The sequence below is a fragment of the Ambystoma mexicanum genome, chromosome 3p (assembly GCF_040938575.1).
Source record: "Ambystoma mexicanum isolate Mex_15411 chromosome 3p, UKY_AmexF1_1, whole genome shotgun sequence".
NCBI lineage: Eukaryota > Metazoa > Chordata > Amphibia > Caudata > Ambystomatidae > Ambystoma > Ambystoma mexicanum.
The window spans coordinates 281,885,949-281,913,643 of NC_090925.1; the positions used below are offsets into that span (position 1 = coordinate 281,885,949).

The 27,695-nt window shown below is 46.4% G+C and overlaps 1 protein-coding gene across 1 annotated transcript in view; it reads right to left on the minus strand.

Moving 5' to 3' along the window:
* The window catches only part of CHRNA4 (cholinergic receptor nicotinic alpha 4 subunit), a 691,740-nt gene that overhangs the window by 170,336 nt on the left and 493,709 nt on the right, over positions 1-27,695 (minus strand). The window contains exon 5 of the mRNA XM_069650802.1: positions 25,542-26,916. Within this exon, the coding sequence (XP_069506903.1) occupies positions 25,542-26,916 (1,375 nt within the window). The remainder of the gene's footprint in view (positions 1-25,541; positions 26,917-27,695) is intronic.

The window sequence follows — 27,695 nt, forward strand, 5'->3', positions numbered from 1 at the left end:
GTCGACTTTCTGTTACGCCCAGATTTCCCATTCCGACCCATGTCAAATGAGGCTGCCCTTCTTTCGTGTAATCTTTGTTTTACACTTGCATGAGATTTTCAAGCAAGCATAAATCTACTGGATTCCTATGAAATCCGCCTTGATTTAGCACCTGCTAAAGAGAAAGCGGTTCTCATGAGAATCCATAAGTAAACTCTGTTTTCAGCGTAATTTGCAGGCAGTGTTACATTGTTTACAAAACGGATAGTAAAAGGAGAGAGTAAAGGCGATTTCACCGTTTTTTTTCTGTTTCCTTGTGCATTTCACCTTGCATATGTTTACAGTTGCATGCAGGGAGCCAGCAGCAGCCAGGTGCAAGCGCTGGCCGTGTCCTGCATGCATTTAACACCACTGAGAAAATGAGCCCCAAAATGTAACTCTCCAGTTATTTCTCCTGGGCTCAATGCCAGATGCTGGTCACTTACTAAGCACTTCAATTTTCGGCAGATACAGGAACTAAGGTACTGACTGTTCTCCCCAGTATGACACACTGGGCAAGGTGTGCAGGAAACAAGCTGAGGTACAGTGAAGGTGTTTCTCTGTCACAGAAGTTCACAGGCCTCAAGACTGTAACTTCCTCTAAACCCTAAGGGATAAACAAGACGGAATGGAGCAAAAGAGGAAGCAGACCATGAAACGGCCCTGAGTTGCACAGCCTGTATATTATCTCTATGTTAACGCCTTTAGTTCATATGTACATGGTCTGTCTTTGTCACTCCTTCCCGCCTCCCCCATCAGTCACATCAAGAGGTATACAGTAAAAAAGGAATAGTTGCAACATTGTGCAGCTAGCACATGAGAGTGTAGCCTTGAAAGCTAACAGAGTGAATGATCAAGCATTGCTCTTTGCACTTTTCATTGTTGTTGTCAGAAATGTAATAAAAGTAGGTCATATTATTGTAACTACCACGAGTGTCCTCCTGCGTGAGACCTGGATGGAATTAGCTGAGCGTTTGATGATGGTTAAGTCACTCCCCTCCCTCCCTAAACACTTGCCTCTCTCCTGTTCCCCTGTACTCTGAATAAGGACGTCTTACTTACTTTTCACTGGCCTTACCTTGTCTTCTTCTCACACATTGTGGCGATGAGGCGTCCAGCAACCCAAACGTGTCAATTGAAACGGACCCATCCTTCCTAGTCTGTGGTGGTGTTGACGCACAACTTCGCCCCTAGAGGGCGCTGGAAAGGGAGGTGATACGCAAGCTACTCCAGTGGGTAGGCAAACGAGGGAGAATGCGTACATGCGGCACGCAGATCTAGATTGCCGTAAGGAGCAATTAAAACTTGATATCGGTCATTGGCGCAACACCAATAAGTTGACCAGGATTCAGCCCCCCTGAAATTTTGGGCTATGTTGATACGATCTGGCTGACCTGCAGAGCCATGGCCGGACCGAACAGGACACACACGTTAAACAGCTACTGGGCTTCACTGTTAACAAAGGCCCTTCAATTACTAACGTAGAACATTTCACTGTTATCACCTGCATACATTTTTAGGCAATTGAAATCGTGATTTGGGGTGAGTACTTGTATGTCAGGCGAGTCATTGGAAGGGTAGAGAGGGGACAGGAGACTCCTCATTCTCACAGCAGCCCTTAAGTGGGTGCTTTCAGACTGAAGGGGGAGAGTTAACTGCGTGTGACATTGAATCTGCATTAGAATAGTCTCATTAAAATGCCTATAGAAGTGAGATGCCCCCCCACAGATACGTTTGCATCTCCCCCTCCGTCTCTGAAGTTAGGGCCTTCTCCAACATTTGAAGGTTTAGCCCCCTCGAGATGGGGTTTCGTTACACACCTGATAGTGGGACCAGGGAGTACTAGACATATAATGTACTACTTGGAGAAACAGTTAATAAGAAAAAGGGAAGTGCAGAATACATTTTAAAGTTACAAGTTTTGAAGTAAAAAATAAGGGGAATAACATATTGTTAAAATAGGGCCGCAAGTCAATATTAGAGGTTGCTGCACATCAGATCATCATGGAAGAAGAGCGTGGAAGGGCAGGAATTACATGGCGAGTAATTCATGTAACTGTCACGCCTCCACCTCTGTTTTTACCTATGCCTGGGAGAGCACACAGGAAGTGGCAGGAGCTGTTTAAAGCATATGTAAATGCGAAAGGTGGAGAAGACTTGAGCTCTACAAAGAAATGATCCATTTTAAAGACTGCTATTGGGTCTGAAGTCTTTTGGCTAAGCATTTGTTGCAAGGTCCTGAGGAAGAAGGGAAAGTTGTTCACACAGGGCGGATGGGAAGGCTGGAGGACAGATTTGCAGAAAAGACCAATGTGGTTTTAGAAAGATTCAATTTGTATCTACGCAACAACGTTACCAGTGAAGGAACTGATGATTGTGGGGGTGGGGTACAGAGGGGGGCTGAGAGGTGTCGCTGCGAAGTATGAATTTGAGAGGACCAAACGTGATCAGGTGCTTTAAGACCAGAATGCCCAAAACAAGAACATTAGAGAACGACTGTGGACAGGAGCGAACCCAGACTTGAATAGCACTAATGACATCGCAAGCAGCATCAAAACATTGGGAACAAGCATTAAAACACTGGCAGGTGAATAGGAAGATGCTATGGATGCAATCAATTCTACTAGGAACCCCAGTGTTAAGGGAAGAGAATGACCCAGGATTCAGATGCATCCCAGTCCAGCACTGTAAGTGACTGTTCCAGGTGTGGCCAGCTGGATCATTTGGCACACTCCACGCAATGTCCTGCCATTGACAAGGCTTCATGTGGAAAGAGAGGACATGTTCTACGCTTTTACCCCACACGCCCCTCTTCTGACTGGACCAAGACCTGCATTGCAAATAACCGCCTCAGCCTTCTGGGTGGCATTGCCAGCATTCAGGCAACTTACAAATGAAACAACATAGTCCATTGTTTGATGAATGCAGGTCCTTTCCGTTAAAAAGTACAAACGCGTGCAATGACAAAGACAAAATGGATACTGTAGAGGGACCACCTCCAGTCACTGGGGCGGGCCACAGATGGTGTCGGAGCACCCGACACCGGACCAGGGCGCCCGATCACGCAGCGTGTGAGGGGCAGGGATCTCCCTGCTCAAGCCGGATCACCGGCTCCAGTAACCCTAGCTGGGGGCACCCAGCTCAGGGCTGCCATGGCATGGGAGCACCCAGGCCAACGCGGCTGCCTAGGCCACGAACACGTGGCAAGGCCCTCCCCAATAAATGTACATAGACACGAGTTGCCGCTTCCTGGGGCTCTGCTGCACTGCCGTGTGCGTGCCAGCAGAGCCCCTTTTATTACAGAGGCGTCATGACGAGTTCATGACGCTCTCTGACACAAAGAACTAGACCAACACACAACATCCCTCCTTTATTATAAAACAAACATCACCCCACTGCAAACTGAACCTTATACTGGGTTACACTTGGTGCATTCTAGTCTGCGCACCCACTGTGCCCTTACATTATCACAGCAAACATTGGGTGCATTCCAGTTCAAGCACCACCTAATAGCTACTAAAAACTTAAACGTTTACCAATGCGAACAAATGGGTGTGTTCCAGTCCGCACCCCCATGGTGCCCGACGACGGACTCTTTGAACTCAGAAGATCCCGGGATCAAACTGTCCACTGTCACTGATGCAGGACATAAAGAATACATTTTCTTCATCTTCCTCCTCTCCCATATCATTCTGTATTCCTCTGGGACCCTCCGCCACCTGGACCGCCGCCACTCTGGGGGCCTTTCTTCCCCTCGACTCACTCCCCCCCGACATCCCCACCATGTTGGCCGGAGTTGAGGCGAGGCACACCCGTGCGAAGTGATCTTCTTTCCCGCACCTTCTACAGATGTGTCTTTTCGTAGGGTAGTCTTGTGGGTGTGGGAGATCCCACCCACACTGATGGCATATTGTGGCACCGGGGTCTCTCCTTGGCCAATCTCCCCTCCTCAACGGCTTTCCTCCTTGCCATTTGCCGACAGCTGTCACCTCCTCGAGCTTTACTCGCTGCATGGGGGCCTCCAACTTGAGATGGTTTCTGGAGGAATCCATGACTGAGGACCGCACCTCCGCCAACTCCTGGGCTCGGCTGAGGTCCAGTATTCGATCAGGGGTAAGCGTCGGGTCCCTCAGGACTTGTTTGCATAGCTTCGAGGAGCTGCAGCCGTAGATGATCTGCGCTCGGATCTCGTCCCTCTCGAAGTTCCCCAGGTCGCAGGACAGTGCGAAGCCGCGCAGCTTCCCATGGAACGCATCAAGGCTCTCCCCTTCCTCCTGCCTTGCACACCTCATCCAGAACCGTTCATAGTCTTATTGACCATGGGTCGAAAGTACTCATTCAGGGCTGTGATGGCTGCACTGTATGACTGATCTCTGGGCCTTAATGTCTTGAATAGCCTCTGCACTGCCACCCCGGCTGAGTACAGAAGTGTTGGGCACTTCGCAGCGTCTTTGATTTCCATCGCCTCAAAGTAGAGCTCTAGGATCTCTACCCAGGCTGTCCACCGGGGTACCAAACTGGCAGGGGAGCCCATCACATCAAAGGGGTGCAGTGGCGCAACTTGCCCTCGACAAACGCCCTCATTGTCATCTTCAGCCATGGTGACCGCTGGGCACTACACTTGTTGTGTTCAGTGCGGTTGGGTGTTGTGGAGTGTTCACAGATCCGGGGCTGCAGGCATCCTGACCCTCCTGCCTCCGGCCCAGTTCAGCAGGCCACGGCCCTTTTTTTTCCATTGGCAGTCCCACCTCCTTTGTCAGCAGGCAGCAGGCCTCCCGTGTGGAGGGCACACCCCTTGCCGGTCGCACTGCGATCCAAGCCTGGAGCTCACCCCGGCGAATATCCTTCTCCCCCGGCAGCCCAGGTGTTCATGGGCCGCTGGCTCCTCTGCTGCCGCATTCAGGACTGGCGGCAGGGCTACAGCAGCAGCTGCCGCACCAGGCCCACGCAGCATCTCCTTGCGGGCATGGGCCTTCCCAAGCTCCTCTCCCTTCCTTTGTCCTGGGCTGGGTCCCTGCCACACTGACCTGCCGGCAGTTCGTTTGTTCGGTGGAATCTGCCGCAGATGGAGCCACCCTCCTGTAGGGGTGTAGGTGTGGAACATCGGCAGTGGGTGCCCGACGTCAGATGTGCACCCAGGGGCCCTGGTCGCAGATCGCAACCACATACACAGCTTCTTGACTCCGCCCACTTCTCCGCGAGTCCGGCAGAGGAACGTCGACCCCTTCGGTGCATCCTTCTGCGGGCATGCGAGGGGGGGTCGAAGAGCCTTCGTCGCCAATGTAGAGGGCCCGCCTCCGGTCACCGGGGTGGACCACAGATGGTGTCGGAGCACCCAACACCGGACCAGGGTGCTGCGATCACGCCCCGTGTGAGGGGCAGGGAGCACCCTGCTCAAGCCGGATCACTGGCCCCAGCTCAGGGCTGCCGTGGCATGGGGGCACCCAGGCCAACGCGGCTGCCTAGGCCACGAACACGTGGCAAGGCCCTCCCCGATAAATGTACACAGACACGAGTTGCCGCTTCCTGGGGCTCTGCATGCCAGCAGAGCCCCTTTTATTACAGAGGCGTCATGGCGACATCATGACGCTCTCTGACACAAAGAACTAGACCAACACACAACAGATACCAAAATCAGAAGCGTTGGATAGCCCACTAAAGAGATGAATAGATGGCCTAAACTGACCAAGCTTCTGTTTTCCTGATAACGGCGGGACAACATCAGTCACGTGCCAGGCCTCTGAAAGCCAAGGATTGGGTTTCCACCCGCTGTGGGTGAGTGCTGCATGACACCTGGTCTGCTTAGGTATTGTTATGTATGCTTTTTATACTATGTTCACTCTTTTTGGATAAATAAAATGAAATTTTGAACACAATTTGAAGTCTCGTGTGCTTGGGCATTTTTTGGTAGGTGTTTGTGGGAGAGCTTTCTCCTCCCCAGCACCTTTACCCTTCTGTTTAACATATATATATATATATATATATATATTTTTTAAATACACCCTAGTCCAAACTCCATCCGCCCTAAAATGCACCAAAAAATGCAGAAAAACAGCCCAATGTATTTACAGTCCAGGTGATTGCTGCAGAGCAGAAAGAGCTAAGCAACGCTGTGGCACTCATAACTGAGCAGGCGATTCAGCGAACCCATGTCCCGCTACCTCTCCACTCCAGCCACACCCCGGCTGCCATTCATGTTCTATGTGCATGCTCACAGCAGTGGCAGGCGCGCCATTAACGGGCACATCAAGCACTCCTGACAAATCACCCCTCATCCTTCCGAGTACAGTGAATAAGACGCGAGAGAAAGAAACCGACTATGGAGGGAGGGCAGAATCCACGCACACGCCTGAAAACGCTACACGCCCTGCGTCTCCAATGGCACTTGTCTATTATGAAAGGATCCTCAGAACAATAACAACTGCATGCAAATGGAGTCAGAAGGACGAGGGAATAAAGAAAGTATGCTCAGTCCTCAGACAAATAGGCCAGCTCCACCGTAGAATGTTCTGGGATTCGGCGCCTACAAAGGAATTCTGCTTAGAGAAGGCATACTCAAGAAAAGACCTGAAAGATAGAGACAATGGACCGTACATAATTACATCAGGGGCGTGCTGTACTGGCTAGTAAGAAAGCTACGGCCATTGCCAAGTGCTACAGTACACCCACCACTTGGTATGGCTTGGCCCTTCAGACTCCCTGAGCATTCTTATTCACATGACAAGAAGGGGAAAAAGCATTCTCGACACTCCACTGATCTGTGAAATAAGAGTTTAATATATTCCTTTCATAGTGAAAAACCACAGAAACATGGGAGAGTGAAAACACTCCTGAAAAAAATCGCTAGGCGTTCCACCCTTGTTGGGGTAAAAAGATTGTGTGGGAGGTCTGCATCACAGTATACAACAACATAGAGAAAGAACTGGTATACCACAAGCTCGTTACTATTCATTCAGAACCAGGGTGCCATTTTAAAATGGTATTCTATGTGCAAATTTAGTCTGTTTCAAGTGAAAACCATCTACTTATAATAACAGCATTACCTAGTCTTATTGCAGACAATCCCTACACAAAACAATATCAAATTAATTACACTTTAATGTGCAATATAATGCATAAAACCGTATTCTAGGATCCGTCTCATAAAAATACGAGGTGGATCATAGTGTTGTAGGCCTCAAGGTCTGCTCATACGGTAGCCCCGGACCCCCACAACATAAGACACAGGGACACATGCAGCTGGTCCGGGCTCCGCGTAAGTGACGCAGTGACGCCTCATTTATTGACATGGCAGAAATAAGTTAATCTGTCGCGTCTCTCTTAAAGTGGTACCACCATAGTCCTCCTTTTTCAGAAGAACAACAAAGAATAATACAGAGTAAAACCAATCAATTCTCCCCCCATTTAACAATTTTAAACACATGTGCTATAACTAGTGAATTGTTCAACACGGCACCTGCTTTATGCACCAGCACATAATCCTTCAAACGGTGGGGCCTGCTCCTTAACTCTCACTGAGGGTACCACCTGGTTCCCCCCATTTTTGATCTTGCACACTCTGCTGGCCCTGGATCAATGGGTTTTTGAGGGATACATTCATCCTCAGCTCCCCCAACTTCTTCTTCACTCCCATTCATCTGGGGGGGTCGTCCTACTTGACCACTCTCTCCTACTTGTTTAAAGAAACCCAAATTCCTGCTGACTGTCGCCATGCCATCGGACGCAGCTCAGCTCCAGCACATCCATGGGCCGGGGGTCATAGTTCAACAATGTCTTCCTTCCGGATGTCTGTTCCTCAAAAACACCTCATCTCCTGGTGACAGATAATGTGGCTGCAAACCTCGACAGATGTTCTCACTTTCATCCCTGGCCCTCCTCTCTTTTGACACTCTTACATCATCAATCTCAGCAGGTGCCCTGCTTTCTAGGTCTGGTAACAAACCACAAGGACTTCTCTTGAACAGTACCTCCTCAGAGGCGACTCGGGTTGAGCAATGGGGAGTCACTCTGCATTCCCTCAAAAACTGTTATAGGGTCCTTCTCAGGCACTGTCCCTGGCTGTGGGCAATGTGAAACACCTTGTTTCCAGTTTGCATAAATCGCTCTGCCTCACCATTCACTCTTGGCCACACCACAGCGATCTTCCTGTGGCTGATCCCACATTCTAACATGAACTGTGCCAAACTGTCACCTTGAAGTGGTGGTCCATTATCTGAACAAACTTCCTTCGCGGGACCATGTGAGGCAAATACCTTCTCCATTATCTGCACTATGTGAGCAAATGACAAGGACTCCACAAATTATGCGAACACCAGCAAATGTGTGTCCCATCCATGTGTACCATCTCCCAGGGGCGACAACTCCTTGGCATGGACTCGATCCACGATTCCCATTGCACCAGGGCTGCCACTTGGCACCACACACAGCTCTTCACAAATTCATCAACACAAATCTCCAGGTTTGGGAACCACACCTTAAGTCTCAGGTGCGCTTTGGTTTTGGCTGCACCCTGGTGGCCGTGGTGCGCCAATGCAATTTCCTGCAGAATCTTGACTGAGGGGACCACCATATGCTGGCCCCTTAGTAGTAATTCTGAATTGGTGAAGGATAGTTCATCCCAGACCTTCCACAACTGTTCGAGCATAACACAGGCATCCTGAGTCCGTTTACTCAGCCCCATCAGGATCCCTTTCCATTCCCCCTTTTGCAATGCTTCACGAAGGATGCGGAAACACTCGTCCTCGCCCGATGCATCAGCCAACTCTTGCACTAACATGGAATTCGGAGTAGCTGATTCAATTACCAACTGGACAAACTCGTCCGCCCCGGCTTCCCTAGTCTCTGGTTGACGGTTTTTCCCCAGCCCATGTCTCGAGAGATATCCTGCAGCATTATTTGACCCATGATTATAGACCATACAACCGCCAAAATCCAACAGGGCAAGCATCCATCACTCAATACGGACAGGTGGTTTTGATGAAGATCTAGCCATGATCGGTATAATGGCTTTGTGGTTGGTGACCACAGTTACCAGCCTCCCAAGAATAAACAAACGGAAATGCTGGCACCCCCAGAGCACTGCTAGAGCCTCTCTCTCTATTTGGGAGTATCGATGTTATGTCTCAGATAGGGGTCTGTTTGCAAATGCCACGAGTCTCACATTTCCACTTGAATCATGTTGAGTCATTACTGCACCCAACCCAAACAGGCTTGTTTCAACCACAATCTAAGATGCCAAGGACCGATCAAAAAACACCATGGTGCAATTTGCTGTGAGAGCTTCCTTGATTTCGTCAAATGCTGCTTTTTCCAGCGGGCTCCATTGCCACACTGTGTCCTTCTTGGTTAAGCTCTGTAAGGACTCCAACAACGTGGCCAGGTTTTCAATGAATCGCCCGCAGTATGTCACCATTCTGAGGAAGCTATGGACGTTTGACACAGTCTAGGGAGGTTTCACTTCCTTGATGTCTTTCACTTTTCCTGGGTCTGGCGACACAACCCCTTCCTGGAACATGAACCCAAAAAAGTCAATTATTTTCTGGAAGAACTCTCACTTGTCCTGATTCTTTCCAGGATCTTCTCTAGTCTCTCCATGTGTTCCATTTCTGAATTTGCAAAGACCAGAATGTCATCACTGGTGTTTAAAACTCCATCCAGGTCAGCCAACACCCCTCTAATGATGTTCTGAAAAACCTCAGTCATCAACGAGACCCCAAGGCTGAGCCGCTTGTAGAGGTAGAGCCCCTTGTGTGTGGTGAATGTTGTAATCTACCTCGACTCAGGCTGCAGGACCACTTGATGATATCCTGCCCTCGAGTCGAGTTTAGAGTAGAATTTCACCCCCTGTAGTTCTTCTACAATATCATCAATGATGGGCGTCAAGTGTCGTTCTCTTTTAATGGCCTTGTTTGGTAGGTCCCCACAGCCGAAGACACAGGGACACATATAGCCGGTCAGCGCTCGGGATATGAAGTGACATACAGACGAGGTGACTGCCCATTTACTGATGTGGCAGAGTTAAAGAGGCACCACCATACATTGTACATTTCAGAAGGTTAGATCATGGAGAGCAGGAATATATAGTGGCATAAAATGCTCTAGAGAATATTTCCATGCATTAAAAAGTGTGAATATCGCAATATGTTAGTGGCTGTTTGCAGCTCACATGTCAAATCAGGAATATAATCCAAAATGAAAGATAAACAGTGAGGTCAATTGCCGAAAGAGGCCCAATCATATGGTTAATGTAGGGCCAACCAGTGCCTAAATGAGGTGCTAGTACGCTAATATAGTACATTGTCATATGACAAAATGCCAATAGTATAATCCAAACGGCAAGATAACAAAGTGGAAAGTGTATAAACAGTACTCAATAATAACTGTAAAATCTATAGAGATCTAACAGTCACCATTAAGGGCATAGTGCAATAAAGTGCATATAGAATCATATAGTCCTATTCTATGGACCCTATAGCACAGAATATGAACTACCACTGACTAAGTAAATTGCTAGTGCATCACTAAAAACTGATCTCAAAAGACACAGTATAATTAATCCAGTGTAAAGAGCAAAATGGCAAAATGCAAAGTGCATCAAATGTACCCAAAAAGATCACTAAAAAAAGTCCAACAGTGGCGATAAGGTGCATGGTGCATAATGCAATACAGTGGACAATAGATCACACAATTTTATTCTCTGATTGTGAGGAATTCGACCATCGGCACGGTGGGTGTGCACTCGCCTGGGTTTTTTTAGAAATTGTAAATGAAATTGAATGATGATAGATCAACCTCCAGAAAATGTGTTGGGCTAATGTTCACACATTTCCCTATGCTCACCGCACGACAGACACATACACCCATGTACTCTGGATGGACACAGCCTACAGGTGCTGTTCCCCCTGTCAAATCTAGTTAGAATATGACCGCCAGGAGTACATCAAGACATCTCAGAAGGGGGAGGGCAAAACCTTCCTCCTGACATGGCCAACCTAATTAACTATCAAAGGCTCCATGGATCTGCACTGTCATTTTGTCTATGCATTGCAGAATGGAGGCAGCAATTAACATAATTAGCATACATCAAACAGACCTACCCTGGGCCTGGCTGCAGAGGCTAAACGAAAGAGACAAGAAACCCCAATGCCCTTTTCATATGCACTGTGTCAACCTGAAGCCAGCTACCGCCCTAAAGTATGAATGACATTGACCTGTCATGTCTGGGACTATGTATTTGCAGTAGACAACCCCTGGAGGCGGATCCCATTCAGAAGGTACGTGTTTGTGGATTGATGAAGACAGAACGTCTGTTCTCTCCACAGCTTCAAGGAAGACCCGCTGCTTTAATCAGGAAGCACAGAGAGCTACAATAACTAGAGTGACCCTTTGATCCACAACAGACAGGAATATGGGTGGGACTTAGAATTACATGTTTTCACCCCTTTGCCCTTTCTGTTGCAAAGCACTCTGGTTGTGACCTCATGCATACAATTGATTGTTGGTGGGGAACCAGGATTGGTTCATTAAGGAAGGCTTAGCCTACACCAATCAATGTGGCACATTTGGCTTTAAAAGAGGGCTGAGCCCATCTTTTGGGCAGATCATCTTAAGACTTTGTAAGGAGTACCAAGAGGAACTCATCATTAGACCCTGGCTGAAGGTACAGTCTGCCTTACAGCTTCCCCCAGCAAAGGAAGGCCAGGATTTACAAAGAGGGAAGCAAGATCCCTCCCCTAAACTTCTCCCAGGGAACAGAGGGAGATACTGAAACCAGAGGACCATCCAGCAGCTCCAGAACCAGTGCCGAGCCAGCACACAGCATGCCCTCCTAGGCCATGCAGCAAGCTTCCTAGGTGGGAAGTGCCAGAGAGTCTCTGAAGTAAACCAAGGGCAAGGCCATTGCCTGCAACACTCTCCTCAGCCTTGGCCATCCACCTCAAAGTACGACACAATCCCAGAGACAAAGCGAGGAGGAGTGCATCGACAAGGATCAAGCACTGTTTTCCTTAAAGGACCTTCTCGAGCCAGTCGAGCACCTTGAGCTGCAACCAACTGCATCACTGACTGTTGTCATGCTGCAGTCACCAACGTCATCCGAGATGCCTCGACGAGTGCTTCAGACCCGTTAACCAGCACTGAGACACAATTCCTGACCCAGATCGGCCGTGTAGGCCAGCCTGCAGCCACCCATCCAGCCTCACTCGCTGAACTGCCTGCGGCCTGATGCCCGCAGCTGTCTCCCATATTGAACTCTGTTGCAGAAGCTGCAAAACACCCTGAAACCATCTCTGCATTGTCAAGCACCGAGAAATTCTACAAGCAAAAGGTACTTTGTGGTTCTGTCCCCCTGGTCCTTCTCCGAAGGCCCCTATCGGAATTTTAAGACCCATCGCTCTCTTAGTGTTGAAACCAAGTATTCTTGAACTATTGTGATTAATTACTTTACCAACTACCCTCGTGTCAGTATCCAGAGTGCATCCTGTTTCCTTCTTGAAACTGTCTTCCCTCTGCATCCCTTAACAGGGTGGGTTGTATTTTGTAGTGTGCTAGAACTGTGTGTTGTGATAATAATAAAGTAGATATGTTTATGCAACCTTGACTGGACTGTCCCTTTTATCATTGGGTAATAATTGTATTTTCGCGGTGTTAAAACTAACCCACGATCCAAGACCTTGCAGAGATAAGCCTGCCATTACATCCACATTTCCGAAATTGGACAAGGAGCTTTATAATTTGCTTGTGTTTCCAATCGGATCCCTTCTTGTGTACTAGAGGTGTGGGGCAGATTGATCATTTAGAAACCGATATTCATCCCTGGACCACTGGTGCCCAGGAAGTTGATTTGTCCCACCTCTAGTACAACAGAAGGGATCTGAACAGATTGGTGAAATTCCTCACATGCCCCCCAACCTCAACATGTTAACCGCTACCCTACTGAGGCTCTGGTTCATCATCAAGGCCAAATTCCCGCTTGTGTTGGATGTTAATATCTATTCCATCTAGGGATATGGGCCAACGCAAAAGCTTAGGGTTCTCCCTTTGCATGGTCATTAACTATCAAAGAGGCCGGTGGCCTGTCTGGATCGTAAAGTGCGACCCAAAGATGTAGGGTTTAAGCTTCTTTACCACCCAGATGACCACATAGGCCTCTTTTTCAATGACAACCCAATACCTTTCCCTTTTTGTCAATCGCCTGCTATAGTAGGTGACAGGTTGCTCTACGCATTGAGGGTTGCGCTAGGCTAATACTGCTACAATCAAAAAATCACAGTCCTCTGTCTGGACCATAGTCTGGCACTTTCAGAACTGGGGCCTTGCACAATCCATCCTTTAAATCCTGTAAGTGGGTTTGATATGATATGATATGGCATTTATAACGCGCCTATACACAAGTGTTTCAAGGTGCGACGCGGCAAGGGAGAGGAACAAAGGGAGGATAGACAGCGATCTTACTAGGCCAGGTGTCATTCAGATCACGCAAGTGCCTGGGAGGGGGAAGGGACACTGCAGTACATGGGAATAGGTAAAACAATAAGTAAGTAACGGCCATTATGTGGCAGTGCATGGGTAAGTGTAGACATCAGGTGTTGAGGGCTGGGAGGGGGACTGTAGGGATATAGAAACAGTCCCAAGTGCGGGGGTTGCCAGGTGGGCAGTGCAGGTGTGTGAAGCTGGCGGGGGAGGGTCCAGGGTCTGAGATCAGAGGGTGTCCAGGTAGCCGGTGTAGTTCCGGTAACACCCAGGAGGTCAGCAGAGGAGAGGAGGAGAAGAAGCAGAAGCAAAGAGAAAGGTTTTGAGGTGCTTCCGGAACCGGAGATGGTTCTCCTCAAGTTTAAGGGAGGCAGGGAGGTTATTCCAGAGGGAGGCACCAGCCGAACAAAGAGATCTACCACCAACTCGTTGCATAGAGAAGCGACTGACTCTGAGGGAGTTGGAGGTGAATGAGCGGAGAGCTCGAGAAGGAAGATATTTAGGGAGAGAGAGTTGAAGGTATTGAGGCCCCAGGCCCCAGAAGGCCTTGTGGACGATGCAGCTGGTTTTTAACTTAATCCTCGCAGCCACTGGGAGCCAGTGCAGAGATTTCAGTCATGGAGAGATACGATCCCTGGGCTTGAGGCCAAGGATAAGTCTTGCAGTCCTGTTCTGGATGAGTTGCAGAGGGCAGAGAGTAGAAGCAAGCAGATTTAGAAAGAGGCTGTTGCAATAGTCCAGCCTAGAGAGAACCAGAGCTCTGGAGACAGTGAGCTTCTGCTGGAAGGATAGGAAAGGAAGAATACCTCTGAGGAGGTGCAGCTGGTAGTGTGACTTCTTAGAGACCTCAGAGATGTGAGGGAAGAAGGAGAGTGTGGAGTCAAAGATGACCCCAAGGTTTTTAGCCTTACAGGTGGGAGCAGGAAGAGGGCCAAGAGAGGCCGGCCAGAGAGCTACCGGAAAGGAGGGAGTGGGTGTGCCAATGAGGTTTGACAATCAGGGGTCCAAGTTACCTTCTTCTACATTTTCTTGGAAGTTATATCATTCAGTGTCATGGCAAGGGTACCATACCCCTTGATGAACTGATGGTTCCTAGTGAAACCGAGAACTGCTTTCACCTGCACCTTCACTTTGAGAGGTTGTTTCCTACCTCCACGACCAGGCGACCTTGGTAAGTCACGGTGCCCTGTGCTATCTGGCACTCTGTGGCCTTGATAGTCAGACCTGCATTCTGCAGCACCTAAAGCTTCAGGTGGAATAAGTGATTCTTCCAGGTGTGGCTGAACAATGTTGTCTAAATAGGTGACACAGAAGTTTTCTAGATCAGAATTAACCCGGTTAACCATCCGCTGAAAAGCAGTAAGGGCACTCTTAAATCCGAAGGGCATCACAGACAGTGAACTGATAATGTTGTTCTGGGGTTGAGAAAACAGACCGCTCTCTTGCTGCATCTGACAAGGTGACCTGCCTGTACCCTACCATGATGTCAAAGTTTCTCATGTACTTGGCAGCACCAGGCTTGTGAATGAGCTTATCTGACCGAGGAATGGAGTGAGCATCTGTCTTCATGACAAAATTGAGTCCACTGCAGTCCACACAAAAGCGAACTCCAGACTTCCACCACTGGTCTCCTTTGGGACCAGTAGCACTGGGCTATCCCACGGGCTGTGAGATGGCTCAATAACTCCTAGGGACAATGCCTTGGAAACGTCCACCGTGATGGTGTCCCGGACCTTATCAGACTGCTAGTGAATACTACTCTTTACTGGATTACTGTCTCCAGTGTCCACATCATGGGTGCACCATTCTGCATGACCTGGAGTCAGTGAGTACAGACTGGCAAACTGTGCCAGTAAACAGCAACCGTGCGGTGTGTCAGTTGCTGCTCCGACAGGTCTATTGCAAGGTTGACACATTCAGCTGACCCTTCTGTGGCTTCATTGTGCAAGTGGTCTGGGAGAGGATAAGTCTCGTCCTCAGTCTCTCTTTCAGTCACTAATGCCATGACCAAGTCATCCCGGCTTTAATGGGGTTTTAGCCAGTTGACATGAAAGATCCTGTACATCTGTTTAGGTCCTTTCACGTCAATGAGATAATTCACCTCACTGATGTTTTCCATCACACAGTAAGGCCCAGTCCACTTGTCCTGAAGGGCTCTGGGTTTGACAGGCTCCATAATCCACACCCACTGGCCTGGAGAATAGACTGTCACTTTGGCCTTCTGGTCATGCCAGTGCTTCATCAGCTCAGCACTGCCTTTTGGGTTCTCGTTCACTGTTCCATGTACTTTGCCATTCTAGGCTAGCTACAATACAATTATTACCCAATGATAAAAGGGACTGTCCAGTAAAGGTTGTTTAAGAATATCGCAATGACTTTATTATTATCACAACAGACAGTTCTAGCTCCCTAAAAAATACAACCCACCCTGTAAAGGAATGCAGACGGCAAACAGTTCCAAGAAGTTAAAGGGATGCACTCTGGATATGTACAGGAGGGTAGTCGGTGAAGTAATTAATCACAGTAGATTGAGGATATATGGTCTCAACGAAAAAGGGAGCAATGGGTTGTAAAATGTCACTAGAGGCCTTCGGAGAATGAACAGTGGTACAGAACATAATGTACCTTGTGCTTGTAGAAGTTCTTGATGCTGGAAAGCGTTGAGCCAGTTTCAGGGCCCTTTGCAGATTCTGCGACAGAGTTCAAGACAGGAGGCAGGTGGGTATCAGGCGGCAAGCAGTTCAGCAAGCTAGGCTGGAAAGATGGCTGCAGGCTGGCCTACACACATGGTGCCTCGAGGTGAGGAATCGTTGTTTCAGTGCTGTTTGGCAGGTCTGAAGCACTGGTCGAGGCACCTCAGATGACGTTAGTGACTGCAGTGTAACAAAAGTAAGTGGTGCAGTCGGTTGTAGCTCGAGGGGCTCGACTAGATCAGAAATGTCCTTTAAGGTGGATGCTGGTTTATGCTTGTCGATGCACTCCTCCTAGCTTCTTCACTGGGCTCCTGTCGTCCTTTAGGACTGATGGCCCAAAGCGGAGGGAAGTGTTTCAGGCAGTGGCCTTGTCCTGGGTTTGGTTAACAGACTTTCTGGCATTTTGACCAAGGTAGCTTGCTTCCAGAGCCTAGCAGGGCATGTTTTGAGCTGGCTGGGTACTGGTTGTGGAGCTGCTGGATTAAGTATCTCCCTTTGTTCACTAGCAGAAACTGTAAGGCAGACTGTACCTTCAGCCTGATTCCAAATGAGTTATTCTTGTTACTCCTTGCAAGGTCTTCAGATGATCTGCACAAAAGAGGGTCTCAGCCCTCTTTTAAAGCCAAATGGGCCACAGTGATTGGTGTAGGCTTGGACTACCTTAATGAACCAATCGTGGGTCCACACCAACAATCTCCTGTATGCATGAGGTCATAACCAGAGTGCTTTGAAACAGAAAGGGTAAATGGGTGAAAACATGTAATACTAAGTCCAACCCATCTTCCTCTCTGTTGTGGATTAAAGGGTATCGCTGGTTAATTGACCTCTCTGTGGTTCCTGATTAAAGTGGCAGGCCTCCCTTGAAGATGTGGCTAAACCTTACTTTTGTTCGCCGCCAAACCACATACTTGTACCTTCTGAATGGGGTACCCCTGCGGGGATGACTATTGTAAATTCATAGCCCCAGACATGACAGGCCCTTGTTACTGAGCGGCAGGAGCTGGCTTCAGGTTGACACAGTGCATATCAAAGGTTGTTGGGGTTTTCCTGTCCTTTGTTAGTCCTGCTTCCAGGCCTCCCGCCATGCTTGTTTGAATTAACTCTGATTAGTAAGCAAGTCTGAAACCAGCAGCTAACAAAGTAAAGGGCAGATCCATGGAGTCTTTGTTAGTTAATTAGTCTGGCCATGGCAGGAGGAAGGTTTTGACTTTCCCTTCTGAAATGCCCTGATGTACTCTTGGCTGTCATATTCCAACTAAATATGATAGGGGGTCGGGGGGGGGGGTTCTGCCTGTTGGCTGTGTCCACCCAAAGTATAGGGGTCTATGTGTATGCCATGTGATGAGCATAGGAAAATGTGTGCTGATAAGCCCCAAACATTTTCTGGAGGCTACCATCATTGAATTCAGTTACAATTTAAAAAAAGCCCAGGTGGGCGCACACCCACCGTGCAGATGGTTGAATTCCTCACAAGAGGCATGGGGCTGATTGATGGTTTAGAAACAGATATTCATCTATGGGCTACCAGTTCCCACGGAAGTTGTTTTGCCACACTGATTCCTGTATGTTCACTCACAAGGAACCAGTCACGTAATAAAGTGCATAATACATCAACAAAGTGCATAGAGAATGGATAATTTTGGAAGCACTTAAAAGAAAGGAAACAAGTAAGTGCTCGGAAGCAATAACACTTCAGATGTATGTAGAGTTGAAACGGATTCCTAGAGGTCTTTGCATACTAACCATACCCACCGATGATGAAATTGACCCAATGTTAATTAATGAGTGGACTGAACAACCAATTGCATGTTCTTTTAAAATGATGGAAACATGATCAATATTGCAGAACTGTATTGAATTACATTAATTAAGGATATTGACAGCTTAGAAGAAGATCTTTTCAATCCTCCAGATGGTAATGAATGCAAACGAGATAAAATTGACTACACTTTCACCAGGAAATTTGAGCTCAAGTGTATTACTAAAAACAGATCTCAAAAGACAATAATATAATTAATTCATTGTAAATAGCAAAATGGCAAAATGCAAAGTGCATCAAATGTACTCAAAGAGATCTCTAAAAAAGTCCAACAGTCACGATAATAAAGTGCATAATAGATCATGTAATTCTATTTTCTGAATCCTATATGTTCACTCATTATATGCTTATTACATGAACCAATCATGTAATAAGGTGCATAGTGCATCAACAAAGTACATAATAGATCATACATTCCTGTTCTCTGTATCCTGTATGTCCAATTTCAAGCAACCAATCCTGGAACAAATTGCACAGTGCTTCATAAAGGTACATACTAAGATATATATAAAGTGCCTTAATGATCTGTAATCACACTGTAATACTGAAGTATCCAGACCTTAAGACTACATATGGTGGAACCTATGTAAGCCATTTTGCACAGACAGAGTATCAAATACACCACAAATTTGCATGAACAGGTGATTTCATGCTTGGTCTTCCATTACACTCTTTGGGCATATTCAAAGTAAGAGGTGCAGGTTAACAAATTGCATTAATTTTCAATTACCACAGCTAAAGAACCCATGTACTGTCTTGTGTCGTGTAAGTCAATAGCAAATATTGATAGTTACAAGTTTTATCATACTGGGTGGCAAGATGTTTTTCATGCTGGGCTCTTTGGAAGAAGTCACTGAAGGATGAGACCAAACAACTTTAACTATATCTCGATCAGATTGTAACATAACCCAATGTTTTTGTAAGATCTTCCTTACATTGGCAGCCTGTGTGCTCTATTTGGTGATAAATCTGATATGTTCACCTTTAGCAGTTTTTTAATGTTTAGAATCTTTAAGTAAATTGTTCGAGTTCGTGCACTTGATCAAATGCATTAGTGATGACTTTCTTAGAGTAACCCCTACAATTAAAACGATTACTCATCTTTTGTGCTTCATGCATAACATATCTCTTGAGCAGCTAGACCTGACTAACAAACTCTCCAAATGGTGTACTTTTAATGAGAGATTGTGGGTGAATGCTTTTAGCATGTAATATACTCTTCACACTCGTAGGTTTCCGATATAGCTGGCTCACCAGTTTGACATCAATTAATTCAAAACAAACATCTAAAAACTCTAATGCTTGTGAGTTGATGGTGACAGTCAGTTTCAGGTTAAGGTTATTACAGTTAGGTATGGACAAATAGTCCAATAGTTTGCAGGCGTTCTTCCCAAAATTAAAACGGGTCATCACTATACCTTAGCCTTACAACAACAGCATTCTGACCTGCGGTGAGTGTAGAAACAATGTCCCAGTGCTCGCACTCTGAGTGAGAGACTGAAAGTATATTTTTTGGTTGCTGGGATAGCCTCTGCTTGATGCAGCCTCACGGTATGGGGGCATCAGTTCCTCTGTGATTCCTGGTTCCCGCCCGCCTCCCTCCCCACCCCTGCACCCTGATTGGACATCGACCCGTGTCCAGACAACTCTTTAAAATCTGCTAGGGCCAATTCCTCAAAGACATCAATGGCACTATATGCCAGAACTGGACAAAACCTGGATTTGACTTGCTAATCCTCATTAGTAGTGAAGTCAGTGGGTAGATCGAAAGGGGAAGAGATTTCTACACCCATAAGGTTTTCACCATAATCAATATTATACCCCAGTGTTTCTAAGCACACCAGCGAGGAAGCATCATTCACACTCAAAGGGTTAATCTCCCTTGTACCTCTATTGTCATTGGGAGCCTTAATGGTAACTTGGAATTATAGATGTATTCCGTTTTACCATCCGTTAAAAACTTAAACATGTCAATACAAGCATTGATGTAATTAAAAGTACTCACCAATCAGAAAGAGAGGCCTAATCCTAATACAGACTCTTCAACTGACGTTATAATCCTATTTGAGATGTTATAAATCATTATTTCCTCATGTTTGGCCAAACCCTCCTCCTCCCTCTTTGCCCCCTCCCAGTGCGTGTGGCCAGATATTTTGAGACATGTGTTCCTGGAACTTCTGCCTCTCCTTCTACGTCTTCTTCTCTTGTCTGTCCTCGCCCAGATTTGTCTAACTTCCTTTTTCTGTCCAATTTGTTCTCCAAATGCAGTTGTCTTAATTCCTCTAAAAAATCATCCTTGTACTAGTGCTAGCCTCTTGATCCGAGAAATCTATTTCTGACCTTGAAGTATCTGGTTCAACTCTGGGTTGGTTCTGATTTGGTTTGGACTTCATGACTTGGTCTTTGATGGGTTAATCACATTTCCTGGTTAAAGTGTAGTACATTTTATCTCGTTTCATTTTTATCTTCCAAGATTTTCTTCCATACGGAGTGTTCTTTTTTTGCACTCATCACCAACCGGAGAATTAAAAAGATCTTCTAAACTTGCAATATCCTTAATTAATGTAATTCTATCCAGTTTGGCAAATGTGATCAATATTTCCATCATTTTAAAAGAACATACATGTGTGTGTTCAGTCCACTTGCTAATTAACATCAGGTCAATTTCTTCATCGGTGGATATGGTTAGTATGCAAAGACCTCTATGGATGGTTTCACTTCTAAATAGATCTGAAGCGTCATCGCTTCCCTCCACTTACATGTTTCCTTTCTTTTAAGTTTCTCCAAATTATCCATTCTCTATGCACTTTTTTGATGCATTATGCACCTTATTACGTGTTTGGTTCCTTGTCAGTAAACATACAGGAATCACAGAAAAGGATTGTGTGATCTGTTATGCACCTTATTGTGACTCTTGGACTTTTTTAGATATCTTTTTGTGCACATTTGATGCACTTTGCATTTTGCCATTTTGCTGTTTACATTGCATTAATTTTACTGTGTATTTTGACATCAGTTTTTAGTAATGCACTAGCACTTTACTTAGTCAACAGTAGTTCATATTTTGTGCCATAGGGTCCAGAGAGTAATACGTTATGATTATATATGCACTTTGGTGCACTATGCACTTTATTGTTACTGTTAGATCTCTAGATTCTACAGTTATTATCAAGTATTGTTGATGCACTTAGCGCTTTGTTATCTTGCCGTTTGGGTTATACTATTGGTAGTTTGTTATTTGACAATGGACTATATTAGTGCTCTAGCGCCTCATTTAGCCTTTGGTTGGCCCTACTTTTACTATATGGTTGGGCCTCTTATCGGAAATTGACATCAATATCTATCATACATTTTGGATTATAGTCCTGATTTGGCATTTTATTTACAGTACCTTGCAGATTTATGAGGTGAGCTTCAAACCACCAGTAACATATTGCAATTTGCACACTTATGCTATTTCTAGTGCATGGGAACTATTCCTTAGAGCGGAAAGTAGTTTTAGAACCTCAGTTACAATGGCACTGTATATGGCGGTTGCCAGTTGGTATAGTGGTATTACCCAAATTGACCTTTTCCAAATGACCTTTTGCACATTTGACCTAATTATAGTGGTCCTAATTGACCTTCTGCACAATTGACCTTTATATTATTTTAGTTGTTTTATATATGTATTGGGTTGGTTTTGGATTATAAATAATATAAGGGGATTGGGTGGAGGGTTTCAGGGGTTTTTGGATTGGGTGGGGGGGTGCGGGCGGTTTCCCAATTGTCCTAATTGACCTTCTAAATTACGTCAGTTCTGCCGAGGTCAATTCTTCCGAGGTCAATTGTGAAAAGATCAATTAGTATACAACTGGTATAGTATTAGCATGGGTTGGGTCTTTCTCAATGCTTTCTAAAGGTTGTGCAACATGAGTAGATAGGCCTCGGTAGGTCCCGGGTATATGTAGCTGACTAGCCCGGCGGGGCTGAGTGTAGCGATCTTCGGGGCTCACGGCGATCAACCGAAACACGTGTTGGCACACTTGACAGGCAAATAGTATATGGTATATATGCAACTGCACACACTCCTGTCTGCTATACCTTGGCATCTATTGTAATCAAACCAACAAACCATTACAATCGACCAACTTCAAGCTTATAACAGTGTCCAGCAGTTATTGGAGACCCAACCCATGGAAATACTATAACAACTGGCAACTGCCATATCCAGCACCATTGTAACTGAGGTTCCTAAACCAACTTTCCACTGTCATAACCCCTGGGACTTCAGGAGCTCTGTCCCACTGGAACCTCAACTACAGGCTGCAGGAAATAACACTGGCCAACCGAGAGAAAACAGATCAGCGCAGGGTTCCACAGTTCCAGTAAACTCCTACCTTCTCGATCAACTATTCTTTAGAGCACTTAATGCTGATATATATGCCTGCTCTCCATGATGTAACCTCCCGTGAAATATTACGATCCACCTCGTATTTTTAGTAGACGGATGCTAGAGTAAGATTGTATGCATCATATCACACATTAAAGCATAATTAATTTGACATTGTTTAGTGTAAGGATTGCCTGCAACAAGGTAATGCTGTGATTATAAGTAGCTGTTTGTTCTATTGAAACAGACAAAAGGTGCACATAGATCACCTTTCGAAAATGGCACTCTACTTAGTAACCAGTCTACCAGCCTGTGGTATACCAGTCCTTTCTCTATGTTGTTGTATACTGTGATGCAGACCTCCACACAATCCTTTTAAAATTGAACGCTGGAGATTTACAATGGAATGACAGCCTGTCGAAGCCCTGGCAGGGTTGGAACGCAAGGCTATTTGTTACAGGATAGTTTTCACTCTGCCGTTTTTCTGTGGTGTTTCACTATGCAGGAACATAATAACTCTTTTTCACCGATCAGTGGAGTGCAGAGAATGTTTTTTTCCTATGGCTCATCTAACAGCATCACAAAGTCATGCCATCCAACCAAGCCCATAGTACGACCCAGAAGCAGACAACAAAGCCCTCTGTTGCTTTACATTGGTAAGATATCTCAGATAGTTAACTACTCCCGTCAGAGACCTATGTAAAATCCACGCAGGGCAAACTAAGCCCCTCTTCTTTCTGAGATCAATAATTGTGCGTTTTTAGATACTTGTTTAAACATACTATCTATACCGTCCTTAGATGCAGGAGAAATACAGCTTGGTATTATTGTTTAAAGAACTGCACGGCTACCAAGTATTTTCTAGGCAATAGTTTTGCCTTCCCATCGGCCTTCTTGCCCAGGGCTCCTGCCATTGAAGGTGCATCAGTAATGCATTGCCCTCTGAACCCCCACCACTTCCTGGATTGAGCCACAGTGTTCCCTACTAGACCCAAAAAGCCATGCACATAGGGCGCCATGCCCCATACATGGTACTGTTGGACCACTGCACATCTCCAGTCATGCTACTTGTCCCAGGCCTACAAAACGACTTTGCGTAAAAGCCTCTGTAGTGCATCCCCATCCTCTCACACCCTGATCACTTTTACCACAACCAGGTGGCGGGAGAATGGGGGTAAGGATAGAGGAACTTTCATTTTGGGGCTTTAAACCTTAGAATGTGGTCAGATTTGAGGTGTCTGTGTCCCACTGGTGCCTGTCTGTTAGTGGAGCTCTAGGCAACTGCCTAAAATTGCCATATTGTTCACTGGCCCTGAACATCATCAGTACTTCACCAAATGCAGTCATCTGGCATCTGTAGTAGAAGGCACTAACCTTTTCTCATCATGGTGCTGTTGCAAAGCCGCCGGCCCTCTTCTGCCGCCTTGTGAATCGGGAGGCAATTTCAGTTACCCGGTCCACTAGCCTGCCACTCACCATATCCAGGAAGTGGAAATGACAGGTCAGAGGGATTTGCCCTATTTTATTCCATCTAGGAATTGCCCTGGGACAAGAAAACGACAATTCTGATTGTCCAACACATTGTGTTTATTATGGACATGGCTTAGTAAGTCAATCAATTTGGTTTATATTGACAAATTTCTGAGGGAAAACATTTTCATATCTGCCCTGTGACAGGGGGTGCTTGACAGAGAAAAACATAAAATGCAGACAGTCATGGTCCCACAGGACCTCCTTTTCATCGACAGGTTGAATGTATGACATGTGATGGCAACTGGAACATACCAACTGTTTGGATGCCCCAATCTGTCTGGGGATGCCCATATTGCAGTACATGCCAGTCCATCTCTGCTGCCTGTGGCATGTATCATACCTTGCCACTTGAGCAATGTCTGTATGCTATCATTGACTAATGATATGATATGATTGGTTGTTTATAATGCGTTTAATAACCAGAGGTTTCTAAGTGCGGACCGGGGATCGAACCTGTGTTGCTCCGTGTTGCTGCTGAGCTGTCCTCCCAAGACAAATCACAAGAGTGTGCCAGAATATGATGAAATTAGTCAATTTTGAAGACACAATTGAGGTGGCCCAGAAGGACACAATCTGTTAATCAGGAGTCTTTTACTCTTCAGGCAGTAGCCTTATGGGTAATGTCCTGAGAGAACATGCTCACTTATGAAAGGCTGAAACGGTGGTCGGTCAAAAAAGCGAAAAAAAAATCTCGAATTGCAAAAATCTCGAATTGAAAATCTCGAAAAAAAAAAATCTCGAATTATTTATTTATTTATTTATATGTATTTGTGGGTTCAGGTAAGTTTAAAAAAAGGGTAAAATAAAAAAAAATGAAAAAAAGGGGGTTGGGGGGAAACCCCCCCATTTCGAAATAAAAACGTATTAAAAAAAATTAGAGATTTTTTTTTTCGAGATTTTCAATTCGATATTTTTTTTTCGAGATTTTTTTATTCGGCTTTTTGACTATAAACCGGCTGAAACTCTTCTGCCATTGCTCTGGACCAAATTTATCACATCCAGGAAAGGAATGGGGCCAGAACAAGATGGAGGTCAGCTGGAGCAAAGTGTGTCTTGTAAGAGCGCAGTAGAGTGGCCAAGGCCCAAAACCTCCTAGGCCAGCTTGCAGTCTCCAGCACCTGATCCTGTGCTCTTCTACAGATAAGCAGTGCTTCGGGAGACTTGTTGTAAGCGAGCATAGTTGAGGAGCTCTGTAAGGAACAGCTCAAGCCCCACATCCATAACTATAGGTTGTCCAAATAGCTATATATGTCTCACGATCTACAGACATTTTTCTGTGAGGGTGAATATTTTGACAAATTAAATTAGCACAGGCATGTTTTAAATATAACATTACGTTGTAATCCTTATGTTCCCAAAATGTTCTTTGCTTTTATATACGTGCCCAGGAATCAGACCCTCCTGCAGGTGCCCCCCCCCACAACACTTGACTGATTTATCCTTAAGGAGAACAGATCGACATAGGCTGTAGCTTTGCCCCTCAGAACCCCACATCACACATAACGTTCCCCACTCCCTTGGGCGCAGAGGAGTGGGGGACATTCCAAGAGTAAACTTTGTCCATTTCGAGCACTGCTCACATTATCTCAAGTGCATGCAATTCTGATAAGAAGATCAAGAGCCCTGTAATACTCACTGAGAAGTCCGCATCTTCAGCCCGCAAGTGGTCTGCGATATAGTGGACACCTTCCACGGCCAGCTTCAGGGATGGGGACATCAGCAGCAGGTGCTGCTCTTTGGTGCTCACAGTCTTGGTGGCATGGGTCGATGAGCCGACTCCAATCCTCTTCTTGCACTTGCACTTGCACAGGGATGGTTGGCGCTCCAGCTGGTCGTCGTTTAGGCGGCACCTCTGAGATGCTGGCGAGCCGCTGGACTGGTCGATGGTCTGGGAGGAATCCTCTTGAAGGTAGCAGTACTGAATGCTCCTTGAACGGCAGCGGATGCTGCCCTCCACTACCTCCCCAGGGTTGTACATTTGCTGGACGCTCACAGAACGACCCTTGGAAATAGGGGAGCTCTGCTCCTTACTCAGAGGATGTGGCAGCGCTTGCGGTGAGGCTCCATTGACCGGAACTAATTCTTCACGCAGCACCGTGTACTGGCCAGAAGGGGACTTGCAGAGTGCCTGGGAGTCCACATGCTCCTCCAGCTGGTTGCAGCATGAAGACGTGGGGGAGACGTGGCAGCTGGGCGGACTGTCGGAAGAAGAAGTAGGGAAGTTGGGCTCATTCTCCGGCTCCGACCACAGCGGGCTGGCTTTCTTGTGCATGGACTCGATCAATCTTTTGCAGTTGTCCTTCACGGCCGATGGCCTCTTCATGAACAGCACCCGGGGAATCACGTCGAGGAAGATCCTCCTGACCCAAGCTGGCATGGTGTGGGTACGTGGAGAGCGGTGGTGGACGTTAAGCACGAACACAGTGATGATAATGGAGAGGGTGACAAAGATCATGGTAAAGAGAAGGTACTCGCCGATCAGCGGGATGACGAGCGAGGTGGAGGGGATGATCTCAGTTATCAACAGCAGGAAGACAGTGAGTGACAGCAGTACAGAGATGCAGAGGGTGATCTTCTCACCACACTCGGAGGGCAGGTAGAAGACCAGTACAGTCAGGCAGGAGATAAGCAGGCATGGGATGATCAGATTGATGGTGTAGAAGAGTGGGAGGCGCCGGATAATGAAGGAGTAGGTGATGTCAGGGTAGATCTCCGTGCAGCACTCATACTTCTTGATGTTGTAGTTTCCCACGGCGTTGACAATGACCCACTCGCCGCTCTCCCAGTAGTCCAGCTGGTCCACGTGGTTATGCATGCTGATCAGGTCGATCTTGGCTTTGTCGTAGGTCCAGGAGCCAAACTTCATGGTACAGTTCTGCTGGTCAAAGGGGAAGAAGGTAACATCAATGCTACAGGAGCTCTTGTAAATGGCTGGAGGCCTCCATTTGATGTGTCCGTCATAGAAGAGGTGGGCCTTGGTCAAATGAGTAACAGCAAAATCACCATCAGCACTGCAAGGACAAAGGAAACAGAAGAGATTGTCAATGAAGGATTAGGCTGAGGAAAGAGGATCTGTTTGCAAATGTAGTGTTTTCGAGAATTGGACAATGCAAACACAAAATCTTTATTTTTTTATTTTTATTTATTTTTTTATTCTTTTCTGGCGTATCAGACAGCAAACACAAAATCTACATTTGACTCATTTGGATCTGGAATTTCAGGATGCAGACTTCCAACTAAAACGGATTCAGATTTGCATTAAGAGGCTAGACATGTTCATATCTCTACCCAAGAGACTGTCAGTACGTTCCCCATTCGGTCACCAGTCCTAATGGACTGATTTTCTGAGTGCTCTTTCTCAGAACTACTGCTAACGTATAGATAGAAATCCAAGGAAGCCTCAACAAGCCATCTTATGGCTGCCATTTGTCCTCCTGATGCCCTTAAGTTCTGAGGTCTCACGAGACATGAACCTTCAGCATTGAACTCAAGAGAGGCCAGAAGAACGTGAAGTCATAAGAAGGTAGAACGTGCCAATGGTTTCCTATGTGGAATTGGAGCTCTCTGAATGTTAATATCTGAATGGGTATGTAAATTGAGCTTTACGTGTGAGCCAAAATAGGATCAGATTTGTCCCATTTTGGCCTTAGCATTCAAACTTCCTTGTTAGGGTTCTATGCAGCGCCCGTTATCGGGCCCCAAAGAACGCACACGGAGCCACTGTGCAGCATAACCTTTCTTTATTAATACAACCCGGCAACTGCGGAAACCCGTGCCCGCCCCTCCCTAA